The following is a 16,328-nucleotide window of genomic DNA, read 5'->3' on the forward strand; positions in this document are numbered from 1 at the left end:
GACTTTCTACTTGGGGACCTTGATATAAATGTAGCGGAGTAAAAAGGACGATATTTGTCTTTCAAATGTAGTGAAGTTGAAGTAGCAAGTTTCCAGAAAAAATAATACTCAAGTAAAGTAGATACTCAAAAAGTGTACTTAAGTACAGTACTTAAGTAAATGTACCTCGTTACTGTCCACCTCTGCAATCAGGATGGACTATTTTCTAAATGACTCTCATTTCCAGCATTTTGTTCAACTAGTAGGCCTACTATAATACTAAATATGTAAAAAAAATACTAAATGTAAACATATTAGCCTACTTCCAGGGCTTGATTCAGGCATTACAGATTTTGATTCTAAATTCCTGGCAGCATGTGCAGTTTACTCCACGGATCTAGCCTATATATTGTCGTTTCAATACAGATACAGGCCAGTGTAGCCGATAACGATACTCGTATACCTTAACTGATCTTTTAGATTATATTAAATCAAAGACTATAGAATACCTTAAAAGGACTTTGTTTAAGTGGGTAGAATTACCTACTTTATTTTTTTAAATATTTGAAAACCGTGTCTTTATAATATTAAACACTAACTGCAAAATATTGTTTTTGACACCTGCATCTGTTAACTCTGGACGAAGGCAAATGGGCTCGTTTTTATTCCTTTTGGGCGGGTTTTGAGGCGGCTTTGGGCTGGATTTTACTAGGACCTGGCAACCCGATACTGATGACTTCCTGCTTGAAAAAGTGAAACAAACTGCAGCGTGTGTACATTCAAAAAGTGTTAACAGTGTTCTGAGTGACACTGTGATGATATATTGGACCAAACAAAAAGCGCTTCAACTTGTACTACTCTTTAGAAAACAATGTATAACGTTACCTTTTTACTGAAACAAACTTCTTGACGGTTACGGTACGTTAGGTCTTCTTGGCTCGTTTTGTTCCCGCTTGATATTGTTTTGATTTCCCTGACAACTGAACGACGCCATAGGTGGAGATAGAGATGAGCCTGCCACAGGTGAGTTTGCTAACAGTCATGCTAAAACCCTGTCAACGATATTATTTATCATTTAAGGATTTAATGTCAGGACTCCAGTTAGTTAGTTAAACTACTTACTCGCTACTACTACTGTTTATTAGTGTCTTTAGACGTAAGCGTGACGTCAGTCAGTTCTTAAAAAAGGCCTGATTTTAAAACAAATGCAGATACCCTGTTAATAAATCAGCTATAATTATTATTTTCAAATTCATTGCAGATATTCACTGCAGTGAGACTACACCCGCCAAATTCAGTTTCAAGCAAAAGCAAGATTGTGAAACACAAATATGAAGATTCGAATGGTGTTGCCAGCGGGTCGTTTCGAGAGGCTGAAGATATGTATAGGAGACGTATAATTGTGCCAACAACATGTGATGGAAGTAGGGATCTAAGACAAGAGCAGAGACCAGCTCAAAGTAACTCTTTAGTAGTTGAACCAGTTAAGGTTGATGGCATTGTTATGGATTACATTGAAAAAATGAAATCCAAGGAACTTGACATAATTAAAAAAAGGAATGCGGTTATCATGAAGCGAGATGATAGATATATGACCTTTATGTCTCCGTCTGGTAAGAGCGTTCACGCTCAGTTTGCACGAGAACAGTTTATAACATTGTATCAAAAGATTGCAACGGGGCTGCAAACTAGGACATACGATTGCAGTCAAGGAATTATTGCGCATTGCCAAGCAGAATTTCCAGAACTCCTAATCACTCATAAAGATGAAAGGCGATTGCAACTGACTGGCAACTTCATTAGCCTTGAAAGATTTGAGACATTTTCGAATGGGAGTGCACAGACATATTCACACTACCAAACCCCAAATAAAACAAAAGTCAATGACACACCTTACAAGCAACCTGTGAAACAACAGAAATCCATAGACCAAGCCAAAGATGAGGCGTGTCCAATTTGTTTGGAAACACTCAAGATATCTGAATGCACAGTCTTGTCTAAATGTAAACATAGATTTTGTAAAGACTGTTTGGAGAGAGCTTTCCATGTGAAGCCAACTTGTCCGATATGCGGAGAGATATACGGCAGTCTTACAGGGACGCAACCAAAAGGAGGAACCATGACTGTCTCATCAGACAGGTCCTCTCTACCTGGATATGAAAGATATGGTACAATCATAATTAACTACCATATACCAAGTGGATATCAGGGGGTGAGTACAAATGCAATGAAGTGTTAGACATTCTTCTGCTTTAAGCTGTTCGTTATGACATCAATCAGTTACACGGTTGAAATGTTGTTTTTGATTACCTCATACTCTGCAGGATGAACACCCAAACCCAGGCATGCCGTACCAGGGTGCGACCCGCATAGCTTACCTCCCTTACTCAACAGAGGGGAATAAGGTACTGAAGCTTCTGCAGAGGGCATTCGACCAGCGACTCACTTTCACCATTGGACGCTCATCTACTACTGGACAGAACAATGTGGTAACCTGGAATGACATTCACCATAAGACGTCTCGTTATGGAGGGCCAACCTGGTGAGTACACAGTTTGGGTGTTGTCATCATTTTTGGGTGGTTGCCTTCTTTGAGACAAGCCCTTTTATTTTTAGCACCGTTTAATTTACAATAGCTATTATAAGGGTCGTAATTATGTTTTCTTCTTTGTAGCTATGGTTACCCAGATCCAGACTACCTGAAACGAGTACAAGATGAACTGAAAGCAAAAGGAATCGACTAACTACTTGTAATCAGTTCAGACACTATTATTACAACCAGTAGTCATATTAAAACAAGGACAAGAATAAAGTAATATTTAAGTCTTGTGATCACTAATCAAGGTAAAGCACTTTTCTTTCTTTTTTTTACAGGCATTCTTAATGTTTAACACAGTTTTGAATGTATGAATCTCATGAAGCAGTATAAGAGAAACAGAGTTAAGGGTTATTCAGTGCATTTTTGCATTCCACTGCGCTACCTTTTCATTGTTTTAACAAGGAGATGTTTGACCATTGCTTTAATGTCTTTTGCAGCATCACATGTGACAGCATTTTCAAAATGCCCCTAAGAAAATCTACTATTATGATGTTATGTATGCAGTATACCTTGTTTGTTTTACTTTAAAAATAATCATTGCTATATTATATTGTGATTAGATTTTTTAAATGGATGAACATGCAGTAAAATTAAGTGTCATGTAGTGTATAGAAAATTATAGAGCCTCGGCAGCAAAAAACTCATGACCAGTGTTCATGAGAAACTAATCAAACCAAGAGCAGGTCATTTTAGTAACACTAAACCATTCCCATTGATATCAGGCTTTTTAATATTAACTTTTTTTTTTTCTGGTTCATTTATTGTTTACCTTTGTTTTGATTTTGGTGGATTGTAGTATTAAAACTAGGATGAAATGCAAAAGTGTACATGAACTTCATTAATTTAAATTCAAATGCTTTGTTTTTCCCCTCTCAGAAAGATGCTACATTGCAGAAAGATTTACTGGTATTTAGGCATCATATACAAATAATAATAATAATCGATGACTTACCTGGCCCAAGTGTCCTGGCTTTTGGCCAACTTGAGTCAATGATTAGCCTGTTCTAGCACTGATTTACAGAGGTACAGCTAAATTAGTAACATATAAGATTTTATGAGAAAAACAGCAATAGGACCACTGGAATAATTTGTATTTGTGCTTTAGAGGACAGACTCTTGAAATGAAATGGCTGATCTATTCTACAACTTTATAAAAAATCGCCATGCACTGCTTTTCCCCTCATAAACATATTTTGACTACATCTTAATGCTGTCAGCAGCCATTTTGAAGTTGTTTGTTGTGGACGGGCCAGGTGTTTCATGGTTGTAACAAAGGAACGGCTCTTGCGTTTGGAAAATGGCTCCGGATCAAGGTGAGTGAGGCTAGTAAGGCTGCAGACTTGTGTGCTTGAACTGGTGTTCTGCAGTATTTAGGGTTTTACATGTGATTTCATTTAGAAAGAAAAAAAGACAAAAATGTCTGAATTATTGGCAAATCTGAATTTAATGAACAGAAACAGATACATAAGCTACTATTTCCATAACTTGTAAAAAGCCAAAAAGCTTGATCCGTTCGCAAAATAAGGAAAAAGTAAAAACGTACTACAGAAAATATTTGGCCTCCATGTTGCTGTGGCATTATTTACACTATATACAGTATTTTCATATATGACAGTACTGTCAGGTTTGCCATTAAATCCTTATCGATAAGGCACCAAATGCTAAGTAGCATGATCCTTTTTAACCAAATTGTGCGGAAAATGTACAAAACTATACAAATAGACCCATCACATATGAACATGGTCCATCACAATGAAAAAATATAAACAAAAATAAGTTGCTGTTAGATGTTTTGCAACAGTTATGAGTGTACATGCATGTAAGAACTACCCCCATCTTAATCCTTGAAAGATATTTAAACAATATTTATTAACTGATTAGATTGTGGATTTGAAAGAATAATCAATAAAATTAATCTGATTTACATCGTTTTTTTAGTAATGGCAAACTTGACAATGCGTAATGATTATATAAACTTTCACTTTAGATTTAATGTAATATTAAGCTGTTGCTATTCAATTGAAACTATAATGGAGTCAATGGAATATATTGCAAGTGAACATCATATGAATTTACCAGTATTTCAGAGTCCCATGGGAAATACAAAATACTTTTCAGCACACAAAATAATCAATACCACATATTTAATGTGCCCATATTTTAATAAAACCCATAATTCTGCCCATAAGTGAGAAAAAAAACGTTGTGGTGCTACATCTTGACTTTATGTAAAAGTTGCATTTCCTCGTATAGTATTTTTAATACAATTTAATAAATTTTAACCAAACTACCTTTCCTTATACCAATATTGGGTGATCATTCTCAAAAAAAGATTTAGTGATTTCAATGATCGAACAATTTAATGTTTCGAAAGTAAAGTTAACAACCACAGAGGTGTCTAAACATCACTATAAAGAATTGCAAAAATTGAACAGAATACTCGCACATTTAAACCTTCTGTTAATACATTACAATGTATAAACAACAAGCAGCAAACACTTATTCTGCCTTAAAATCACCTTACAAAAAAGTTTTATATTGAAATATTCAAAGACATTTTACAATTGGGTGCCGATTTTTGTCCATTATTTTAAAAAATCTGAAAACGTAAGGAAAGCAGCATGCATCTTATGTTTAGTTGTCGCTGCTGAATATATAAAGTCTTTTCATTTTTTTGTATTTTTAATCTTAATTTTTTTTCATACTTGGTATAGTCACTCAAATGAAAACGTTACAGCAATACTGTACGTTTAAAATGACGATGTTAATGAAGTGGCAGGTTCAGTACATCTGGGCAAATTCTAAACTGAGGCCTTTAGAAATTGTAAACCGACAGCTACTTTTAAGTAGCAGAAAATATTAGCTGTAGCACAGGGATTTTGTTTTTAAACTACACTTGTCAAAGCTCTCCATCAGCTGTAAATGCAGTCAACATCAGGAGTTGCTCGCTTGTGTTCAGCACTGTCAAACAATAAATACGTCTGTCTTTCAAAGGCATTTAAGATTATATGGAAGTTTGAAACAACTATCATACATTAAGAAAAATAAAGTGCATATACAGTAGACACCTTTTGTATGCACAAATTAATGTACTTTAACAAGTACAACTCTTTAGTAAACAAGGTCAGATGGCGCATATCCTCACAGGAATATTGTATTTTCTCCAGGAAAGTCTCAAAATACTGTATTCTTCAAAGTGTTTCATTTTTTGTATTCTTTACAAAAAATAAGTAGTCTATCAGTTGAACTGAGAGACATACCATGCTCTTTCAAAATCTACCTTGTATTTATAAACTTAGCAAAATGGTAATAGTTTGAATAGCCAGTGTAAATATGCATGTATCCCAGGGGAACAGTAGAAATAGTGTATTCTGAAGATTGCGAATATGCTTCTTGTTTTTTTGTGTGTGTATTTGGGGTTACCAAAAATACATGTGGTATTGGCCTCCTACGCTCAAATGTCCAGCTTTGGGAAAGAGGTCAAGGCAGCGGTATTGTGTTCAAACTCTTTCATCCAGTAGCCGTTTGATTGCCGATGACTCGCAGGATCTCCCTATGAATGCCAGGGTCCTGTGTGTTTATACTTGTGTCACCTACCTGTCCGTCCTCATAACTAGTTCACAAGTGGTTGAAGGGGGAAAAAACACAAAAAAAACAGAGACTTTCAGTTAGATTTTTCTGCTATTCTTTAGTTGTAGTTCGCAAAAAAAAAAAAAAAAAGACTTTCAGTTCAATTTAGGTTCAGTACTTTTGCTATTAACACATTCTGCTTTTTATGTTCTGATGGAATGAATGCATTCAATATGTGAGGTACACACTAAATTTTTAATTTTACAGATATATGCTGAGATAGACATAAATGTACTTACACAAAGAAAAAACGTGTGCAGACATGATCTGTATTTGGAACTACCCAGATGTCCCCATGCTTGTGCAGGTCTGGAGATGTAATAACTGTTACATATATATAAAAAAGAAGTGATTATTAACATGATAAATATTGCAGATGATGGTATAAATCTTTGTTAAATGTGTACCTTCACATAAGGCTATGCATTTCAGGTTGCGGCTCTGCAGAAACTGCGGGTTCTGGCCTTTCTTCTGTGACTGAAAGCAAAAAAGTCCTGCAGGTTTCAGGATGCCAAGAATTTTTCTTTTTTTAAAGAAAGGCATTCTAATAATGACCGTGTCAGGTGATTGGGAAAAAAAGTAGTAATACCAAAAAAACGAAATACCTGCAAATTAATATTGGACTTGTTGGCAGCAGTTTCATCTTTTGAAGCAACTTTCTGCTGTTTTTTATTCATCCCTGTTCCACAAAAAGACACAGTTATGTCAAGCAATTATACATTTATTGCATATATTTATGTAGAAAGTAGAGGAGTTTTGCTCCTAAAGGTTTTAAGACCTGAGTAGCCAAAGGATATGCTTGATAATGGACTGAGATAGATTCCACTCCCATAGATAGCGCCATGGAGCTGCGAACAAAACAATGATTCAGTATGGCATTGAGTTAAATCACTGCAAACTGTTTAACTTCTCAAAATATGTTTGGTGAAATATGTTTGCAGAAATACCCAGTAACCTCATACAGTACACACAACTGGATTTAAAGACATTTAAGTTTTATATTTTGGTGTAAGAAACATCCAGTGAATAAACCTCTTAAGTTCCTTCTTACATAAATTTAGAGATGTGGTGTAAAAAGGTCAGTGTACATCAGTCTGCTCAGATGTTTAAGAGGTTTACATAATGCATTATGCATGTATGTATACACTATAAAAACTATTAAAAAAAACAGCTTCATCCACACTTCATCTCAGCTTGTTTTCTATAAAAACATCTTTCCCCTCAACCCTTTTTATGATCGGTCTCTTTAAAGAACCAGACACCGTGGGTAATGCATCTGCATCATAATTAGATGCAAGTACCTGAAGCCTCGTGTTTGATGCCACGACCAAACCATTCCTCAAAATGGAGTGCCAGTTTTCTATGTGTGATCCACTGAAAGAGAGAGGGAGAAAGAGCCAGTCAGTTTGTCTTTTAAAAACTGGAAAATCAACAACCAGTGTTCTCAAGTCAGCAAGAGACTTCACACCTGCACAGCTGTGGCTTTTAGACTTGTGCAAAAGACAGATTTGAATTCTATGACTCGCTTGCTGTACAGTTGAAAAACAACTGAACTAGTTAAGACAGCTGGAACTGGATTCCTTTTATTGTGACACTGAAATGTACTTCCAAATTTAGAATATTTATTATTAGTGGACATAATCACAATGCCATAAAACATTTGAAGTAAGAAATTATTGCTTTTCTGTTATGTCTTGCAGTGCAAACCAGGCTTGTGGCATCTACAACATTTGTTCAGCACACCCACAGACCATTCACAGACTGCCTGATTCACATTGCACACAAAACTGCCAAGAGCTTGCCAAAATGGCAAGAATGGACAGATACTGTAATATACTTAGGGACCAGATAAAACACGTTTTCCTTGTCATGAATCATGAATTTGTAATGATGTGGGTCAGATCTGAAGATTCTTAGGTAAATGCTGTATTGGGTGTTTAAAATGGAACTCACTGGAAAGCAAAGGTGCTCCCAAAGAGGCCTTTGGCAGCCCTAAAGTTGGATTCTTTGGCTGGTGGACTGCTGAGCAGGAGGAACTGATGGGGTGTGTGCATGAACTTCAGTTGCTGTTGTGAGAAAAACAAGATGTAAGAGCATACACTTGAAACGTTACGCCTTAATCATTTTCTCAGCTTGAGACTGAGATATTGAAAAGTTCCTCTGAATTTAAAACTTTTCAAATGGTTTCTAAATGAGTCATGGTTCTCTCTTAGGGAGGTGATGCCAGTTAGTCTAACCTAGGGATGGGTAAACTTCCCAAAAAGATCATATTGAGATCTTATCGCACAAAACCACGGTCTACCAATTTTGAGATGCATTAATGAGAATATCCAGACTGGAACGAGTCTATCTGTTTGAACATCACAGTATTGCATTAAACAAACAAAATGGACATTAAAGCCTGAGTTCAACTTTAAAACACTGCATCACTAGCTATGTTTCCATCCACCTATTTTTATGCGCATTTTGGAATATCGCATTTTTAAAAATGCTGGATGGAAACGCCAAGATGCGCATAAATTCTAAAAATGCGCATAAAAAAACTTGTGCACATTTGAGTAGGATAAACTTTTTATCCGATAAGAAAAAATTTGCATAAACTACAATGGAAACACATTTACCAAATCAATTCCTCCATGCGCATTGAAAAAGTCATGTGACTTTGAGCTATGAGACGGGATAACTTGACTAGCAGCGGACCGATCTCGATCACAGCATCTATATGTTGTTATGGTCATTCCGAAATGCCTGAGCAAAGTCTGTCGTCAAAGTATTTCTTTATAATTGTCTTACACGACTGCGTTCCCAAACGGCTCGCTCTGAGGCGCAAGTAATTTATCATATATGAAAATTATTATATTCAGTGGCTTCTCCTAGTTTTCTTAGTGATATTTAGTACCAGTTTGCAGGAAGTGAGGATTTTGTTCTCTTTGACTCGTTGGATGGAAACGGTGCTTTATTCGCAAATGTTTTATGCAATATTCCAGTTTTGCGCATAAGTTTAATTTGAATCTTTGGATGGAAACATAGCTACTGTATGAAACAAATATACACTGATTCATATTAATATTATACAGTGATCTAGTCAAGAGCAGCGAGTGATTTTCTGTCTTTTGTTCTTTGATTAACATTTATGACACAGACAGGAGATGGTTTATTAGGATGCTGTCTCTTTAAGACAGAATGTACAGATCTAAGGAACAGGCTCTTTCCCAGTCAACGCGCTCTTTTTAAAATAAAGCGTGTCCCACAGTAGACTGCATTTTATGACAGTCACACAACATAATTGGACTGATTTGGAAGTTGAAAAACCTGACACTAAAATTTGATGTATTCCACTACTACTGCTAACTCACTCATTGATTAGTTTTTTTTAAATATGTCACCACACATAAAATACACATGATAGAGACATGTGATATAATTTGACCAGCCACAGTCATCTACTAGTAGGCAGTCATTGCTGTAGTTTTAACATTATTATGAGGACATAAAAGATCATGATCTCTACGATTTCCTTGAAAAGTTGATCGTAGACATCTTCAAGATCGATCACCCCAAGTCTAACCCTGATCATCTTAATCTAGATCCCAGAAATGTGCACATTCTTATGGCATTTGATAGCAGAAATATTCAAGGACATCATTACAAACGCTTAATAAAATAGATACAAGACTTACTCTAGTAACAGGAAGCTTCACTATGTGTGATCTGTTACTGGAAATCACCCTGTAAAGAAAATGGATTTATGAATCACGCCATATTCCCCATTAGGTTTGAAACCTTCTACTGCAGGACTATAGATGTATTTCAATAAATGAGTAATAGCTCATCACATAATCATAAAGATGGATGTACACACTCTCCAAGACCATGTAATCAGAGCTGTTAGGAGAGCTCACCATCACATTTACACATCGTTAAAATACAGGAGTGGAGTAGATAATGACTGAAATGTCATTCTGTCATACCACTGCAGCAGTGGGTGAGCCAGGGGATCATGCTTGTCCATTTGTTTCTTTATCTCCAGGTATGGAGCCTGTGCAGAAGACATGTCAACGGTCAACATGTTATTGCATTCTGTCAAGGCTTATAAATTTCTCTCAAGTCGTATGCTACACATGATATAGGGATTGTAAACAACTAGGGCTGTCCATTTAATGCAATTTATTATTATACTTTTATATATGATTCATTTATTAAATATTACATTAGATTAAATAGTATAGTAATAAATAAAATTATTAAAACCACTATTTTAATTGACTGATGGCCTTCAAAACAATATAACAATCACAGAAAAAAAACATGCTCTTGTTGTAAAATTCTACTTGATACCTGGGTCATTTCTCTGAAAGATGCGATACTGTCAAGTGCTCTCATCACTCGGTCATAGTCCTTTTTCTGAAGAAGAACTCAAACAATCAATGTAATATTCCTTTCTGAATAGCAGGGTTACACTAAAGAGACCGGTCAAGCTAAAGTTAAATGCTCTTAGTGTTTTAAGTACCCTGGGGTTGAAGGCAAGTGCTTGTGAGTCATTGGGATCCACCACAGAGGGATATGGCTCAAAAATGACAACTTTCCTCGGAGACTCCAGTGCAGATCGGCACATGGAGACCAGTAGGTCTACTACCTGTAATCACAAACAGAAATTGTAAGATATTTGGTTAGAAACATATGTGCAGAATGACTATATGAGTGCTTACAGTCAAGTATGTCTATTTTGGTTGTTTGTTTGTGTACCTGAGCACCAGTGGCAATCTCATCAGCAGCTTCATTCATGACCCCTAACGTCTGGAAGGCGAATACACATAACTCTCTCTCACACACTGTGGGCTGTAGGACACATATAAACAAGATCATTAGAAGTGAAATGTTATTAGTAATCCAGAATTAATCCAAAGAATTTACATCATCTATCAATCCAAGATTGCTAGTAGAGCAAACAGACTCACTCTGAGCATTGGTCCATTTTGGAACACGTGAGGTTCATCGCAGACCACACAGAACTCATTCAGTACAGGGATACGCTGCTCTGCATACTCCATAGTCTGCAATTACACATCAAGTCAACACATACAGCATCCGTTCAGTAACATTTCTTCCCTCTATAATAGTAATACAACATCAGCAGCTGCCAGAAGAGCTCCACCAAATCCCTAATACAAATTAAAAGGACAGTTCACTGAAAAATCAAATATTTTCATCATGTTTGAAACAATTGAAAGGAATGTTTCCTGAAATGTTCCTTGCACATTCAGTTTTGGTCATAAGAATACTAATGACTGGAGAATGTCAACTACTGCAACCAATCACATGCCCTCAAGCTCAGTTTGCTTCAGGAAAGGATTTTGCATGTATTTGCAAGTAAAAGAGTTGTATTAATCAGACCCTAAATACTGTTTGATTAATGAATTAACTTAAGGCAAAGGGGGAAGTGTAGATTTTTTTTTTTTTTTTTTACCTGAACAAGGAAACCTCTGTCTCTGACTGGAATGGATTTGGCTCCGATGTTTGGCTACTCGAGAAAACAGGAAAAAAAAAAAAAAGTTTGAACTCTAACCTCTAAATTCCAAACCAAATTCACAAGTCAAAATACACAAAGTTGTTTTCAATGTCTCAAGCTAAAAATTACACTTGTGGGAAAAAAAAATGTTCAACTACTGAATTTATCTCTCTCCAAGAGCATTTTTTAAATAAATCGCCCTGTCCTCAACCTGTTAAACTCTCTCATCTCTGCCTGGTTGGAGAAATTAACTGTGAAATTGTTCACTTTTATTTTTACAGTAAATACATTTTTAAAGGGCACCTATTATGCAAAATTCACTTTTATATGTTGTTTGAACATAAATGTGTGTTGGCAGTGTGTGTACACAACCACCCTATAATGATAAAAATCCACCCGCTCCTATTTTTTAATCCCCAGAAATCATAAGCAGTGTCTCAGATCAAGCCATTCACAGAATGTGTGCGCTCAGAAAACCATATATGTGACTCTGGACCACAAAACCAGTCATAAGGGTCAATTTCTCGAAATTGAGATTTATACATCATCTGAAAGCTGAATAAATAAGCTTTCCATTGATGTATGGTTTGTTAGGATAGGACAATATTTGGCAGAGATACAACTACTTCAATATCTGGAATCTGAGGGTGCAAAAAAATCAAAATACTGAGAAAATCGCCTTTAAAGTTGTCCAAATGACATTCTTAGCACTGCATATTACTAATAAAAAATTAAGTTTTGATATATTTACGGTAGAAAATTTACAAAATATCTTCATGGAACATGATCTTTACTTAATGTCCAAATGATTTTTGGCATAAAAGAAAAATAGATAATTTTGACCCATACAATGTTTTTTTTGGCTATTGCTAAAAATATACCCAAGCGACTTAAGACTTGTTTTGTGGTCCAGAGTCACATATCAGAAATTTAAAATATATCAGGCTTTAAAACGCATGACTTCAGCACGATAGACATAAAAACCAAACAGATGTTTTTTGGCAGATTATCTGAGATAGAAGCTGTGAAGGCACCCTATTCTAGAAAAGGGGGCGGGAAGTAGCAGCTCATTTGCATGTAAAGATACATGCGCGAAAACAGCGTGTTTCTGCTTCCACTCAAAATGGGCATTTTCAAAATGATATAATAAATGATCTGTGGGGTATTTTTAGCTGAATCTTCACAGACACATTCTGGGGACACCTGAGACTTATATTACAGCTTGTAACAAGGGGCATAATAGGTGCCTTTTAAATAATACTTTCATATCCAAAACAAACAATCAAGTGTCTAATTTATTATGTAATCTCAAGAAACTATTTTCATACGACAAAATCCCAAGCAGCTTCTGGGAAACATCCTTACCTGAGGTGTGGAAGAGAGTGATGGGGCCAAGATGCCGATTAGCCCTGAGGTAAGGGAGAGGCGTCTGCTCTCTGTGACATGCTCTTTAAAGATGTCGCTTTTGCCCATCTTGGTGCTGCTGGAGTAGGACCTGCTGAGCAGACGGTGGTGGTGCTTCAGGCCATCCAGCTCTTCAGTCCGCACGCTGCCCGAGCAGGAGCGGCCCAGGAGCCGGTGGGGCTTCAAAGCACCGCCATCGCTACTGCCAGCAGCGTGTTCACAGCGAGGCTCTGCCGCGCTCGACCGCGGCGACAGTTTATGAGGCCGCAGCGGCGGGCAGTCCTCCGGTTTAACAGCGGTCGAGCAGGGCCTCGACAGCAGCCGGTGGGGTTGCTTGAGGGGCTGATGTTGCTCCATCCGCGGGTCACTGGAGAGGGAATGGCCCAGGAGCTTGTGCGACTTGCCGACGCAGCCATCCATTTCTGGCTTCACCGTGCCGGAGCATGTTCGCCGTAACAGACGGTGGGATTTCGACATGCCATCCTGCTCAGGTTTGAGCTTCTTTTTGCTCTTCACACAGCCAGGAGGAGGGTAGCTGGGGGATCTGAGTTTGCACAAGAACAGCACATTAATCAAACAACATGAATTAAGGAACGCAGAAAGAAGTTGTGCAATTACGCTTGTGCAACTCCTGCACATTTCAGAATGCTTCATTGGCTGATTCACACCATTTCATTTTTCATGTTGAGGTCTGCATAGTTCGCAGTGGAAATGCGTGTTTTTTGCACTAATGAATTACAGTAGGTTGTGCCAAGGTTAATGAGATACAAAGCATTAAGCATTGTTGACAAATTGCTTCACCGTTTTTTTCTGCATCTTAAATTTCATTTCTGGATCATTTTATTATTCATTTAAAAAGAACACACACACAGGTAAGACATTCAGGTAAGATTTCCTCTTTCTGGTTTTAAAACGCCAAACCCAATGTCAATTTCATCAGGGAGTCTTGGAGTCTTTCCAATGCAGTGAAACATCAGATTTGTGTCAGCAGTTCCAACAGTTTGATAACCAACCATTGACTCATCATAGGGTCATTCATTAGAATATATCAGCTCTTACATCTCAGACTCTCCAGTTGGTCTAATAAACTCATGAAGACCATGAAGCTGGCACACTTGTTAACATAAAAGTAAATGCTGGTCTTGAAGACATAAGTTTAGCCTAATCACGCCAAATGTGAAATGAATGGGGGGGAAAAATGATCACCAAATTTACTCATATACTGTATATGCTGATTGGCAGACAAATTTACTCCAGTAAAACAGAGGACAGAAAACATCTTTATCTATAGATGGTTATTCAAAAGAAGCCTTACATTGGCAATACAATTACTTTTTGCAAGACACATTTTTCTAAAATTTCATAATTGTAGAAACCCAGTCAAACAGATGAACCACAGAAGAGCGCACAAACAAGTTTAAGAGTAAGGTTAAGACTGGTAAAAACTTATTCAGAGAATAATGATTCAATGTTTGAATGGTGATTCAATGATTCAATGTTTTGAACTGTTCTGTAATGGCATGCACAAATCAATAATAGCAATAAGTAAGAACAGAAAAAAAATTCTAGAAAGCGTTTAAGCGTTTTAATGTGTGTTGTTAGTTAAATATGTTACCATTCACCAGAAGCAACCAATTTTCTTGGTGAACATTTCTTTGGTCCTGGGTATAAAGAGTTACAAAGGGGGATATAAAACTCAGGACTAGGGTTGGCCTGTATCTGATAAACTGTCCAGTACTGGTGTAGCGGAGTGATTTTTTTTCTTACCTGCGTAGAGTTGAAAAAATGTGCAGGGGAGACTTCACCTTCTTCTCGTTTTGCTTTTTGCTGTGTGGGCTGATGAGTTTATCTTTGCTCTGACACTTCCACTGCTGTGTGACAAAGGTTTGCATTACCCTGCCAAGAGATGACACACTCATGAAGTTTAATGACACTAGAAAACCCTATTTAAGACTAGAAAACATTTTCCAGTAGTTTCCTACTTTTTCAACTGATGTCCAAGTCCAAATCTGTCTTTTGAAGACACTTGGAACACATCAACAGTGGGAACTGGAAACGGGACATGACATTTTCCATGAGAAAGGTATTGCAAAATAAAGTACCACATAATGTAACCATTTGCTACAGACGTTTGATTTGGAGGTTTTTAAAACACTAGAACAGAAGGTCACTCTGAAATGAGCCACTTATGATGGCAATATCTTGGAAAGGGAACAAGAGCAGGCATTACGGCCATGTCCAAGTAACTTCTCTCTTTCTCCTGCAATCTGAACTGAAGTGGTCAAGTTCTTGAGGCAAGTAATTCTGAACAAATCTACAATCAACAGAGAGAGCTCAGTGCAAGGACACTCAGACGACTCTCACGGAGAAGAACAAGTCATATTGTATTTATGCAAAAGGATCACAGAATAAAAACATCTAACAAGGCAAGTTGGCCAAATGAGTCTAATATTGTTGACAAGAAAATGATTTGCAGGATTTTCTTAAAGAGTTGTTAACTGTTTTATACATTTAACAAAGTTCTATGTACCCCTGGCTGGGAATCATGGCAATAGACTGAAGTTTTGACAGGAATGAAAATGAAGCTGTAAGGGATAGAATTACAATGTGCTCAATGGACTGTACTGTTGTTTAACAACAAAATCTTTACAAACTACTTTTTTAGTAGCCAAAAACTCTGTTTTGAAAAATGTGAGTTGTGAAAATTACACGATTTAGGATCGTTATACAGTGTGTGCCATTGTTAAGACTGCAAGTCTATACCTTACAGCCTTGTTTTCATCCATGTTCAATTCAATATGGCGTCCAGCCTGACTAAGGGCAACAGATGTTTATAAGATTGATATTCTATTACAGAAAGTTTGTTTGTGTGTGTGTGTGTGTGTGTGTGTATGTGTGTGAGAGAAAGAGAGTGAGAGAGAGAACTAACCTGGTCCATTCAGATACTGTGTGAGGGAGCAGTGAAGCCGCACAATAACAGGTTCACTCCGGATCACATCCCAGGCAAGTGCAATCTCCTCCTATGAACAGAAACATCATTTCAGTTTCACACACTACAACTTATAATTATAATAATTTTTTAAAAAAATCATTGATCATCATCATTTATCTTTAATAAGACACTGAACAATAACACTTACATCTAGGAAAGTGACATCAATGTGTAGGTCGATGTCCACATCATCAATTGCACCATATTCCCTGTAT

General features: G+C 36.9%; 2 protein-coding genes across 4 annotated transcripts in view; one reads left to right on the top strand and one right to left on the bottom strand.

Annotated features, from left to right (window-relative positions):
- Positions 1-659: 659 nt before the first annotated feature.
- LOC107746801 (probable E3 ubiquitin-protein ligase DTX2) lies at positions 660-7,983 on the top strand. 3 transcript variants are annotated; one of them, XR_001640734.1, is made up of 5 exons: positions 660-1,002; positions 1,241-2,191; positions 2,304-2,521; positions 2,654-2,823; positions 7,909-7,983. XR_001640734.1 is itself a non-coding variant. In XM_016561099.1 (4 exons), exons 1-4 carry the CDS (start codon positions 988-990, stop codon positions 2,721-2,723), a joined length of 1,254 nt encoding a protein of 417 aa, XP_016416585.1. In that variant the 5' UTR covers positions 660-987; the 3' UTR covers positions 2,724-3,391. The 3 variants fall into 3 exon arrangements, 1 of the variants encoding a protein (XP_016416585.1); XR_001640733.1 differs by lacking the exon at positions 7,909-7,983 and adding an exon at positions 3,016-3,391; XM_016561099.1 differs by lacking the exon at positions 7,909-7,983 and having other exon boundaries at positions 2,654-3,391.
- The window catches only part of LOC107746800 (poly [ADP-ribose] polymerase 8-like), a 37,144-nt gene continuing 25,675 nt past the window's right edge, over positions 4,860-16,328 (bottom strand). The window contains exons 8-26 of the mRNA XM_016561098.1: positions 16,262-16,322; positions 16,051-16,141; positions 15,104-15,170; positions 14,889-15,017; positions 13,083-13,665; positions 11,676-11,729; positions 11,167-11,262; positions 10,955-11,047; positions 10,719-10,844; positions 10,547-10,612; positions 10,180-10,247; positions 9,889-9,937; positions 8,162-8,274; positions 7,510-7,582; positions 6,987-7,056; positions 6,814-6,887; positions 6,616-6,685; positions 6,448-6,532; positions 4,860-6,191 (exon numbers count right to left, since the gene is read on the bottom strand). Of these exons, the coding sequence (XP_016416584.1) occupies positions 6,089-6,191; positions 6,448-6,532; positions 6,616-6,685; positions 6,814-6,887; positions 6,987-7,056; positions 7,510-7,582; positions 8,162-8,274; positions 9,889-9,937; positions 10,180-10,247; positions 10,547-10,612; positions 10,719-10,844; positions 10,955-11,047; positions 11,167-11,262; positions 11,676-11,729; positions 13,083-13,665; positions 14,889-15,017; positions 15,104-15,170; positions 16,051-16,141; positions 16,262-16,322 (2,071 nt within the window). The 3' untranslated portion in view covers positions 4,860-6,088. The remainder of the gene's footprint in view (positions 6,192-6,447; positions 6,533-6,615; positions 6,686-6,813; positions 6,888-6,986; positions 7,057-7,509; positions 7,583-8,161; positions 8,275-9,888; positions 9,938-10,179; positions 10,248-10,546; positions 10,613-10,718; positions 10,845-10,954; positions 11,048-11,166; positions 11,263-11,675; positions 11,730-13,082; positions 13,666-14,888; positions 15,018-15,103; positions 15,171-16,050; positions 16,142-16,261; positions 16,323-16,328) is intronic.

This window comes from Sinocyclocheilus rhinocerous, unplaced genomic scaffold (genome assembly GCF_001515625.1).
Source record: "Sinocyclocheilus rhinocerous isolate Xijiao unplaced genomic scaffold, SAMN03320098_v1.1 scaffold468, whole genome shotgun sequence".
NCBI lineage: Eukaryota > Metazoa > Chordata > Actinopteri > Cypriniformes > Cyprinidae > Sinocyclocheilus > Sinocyclocheilus rhinocerous.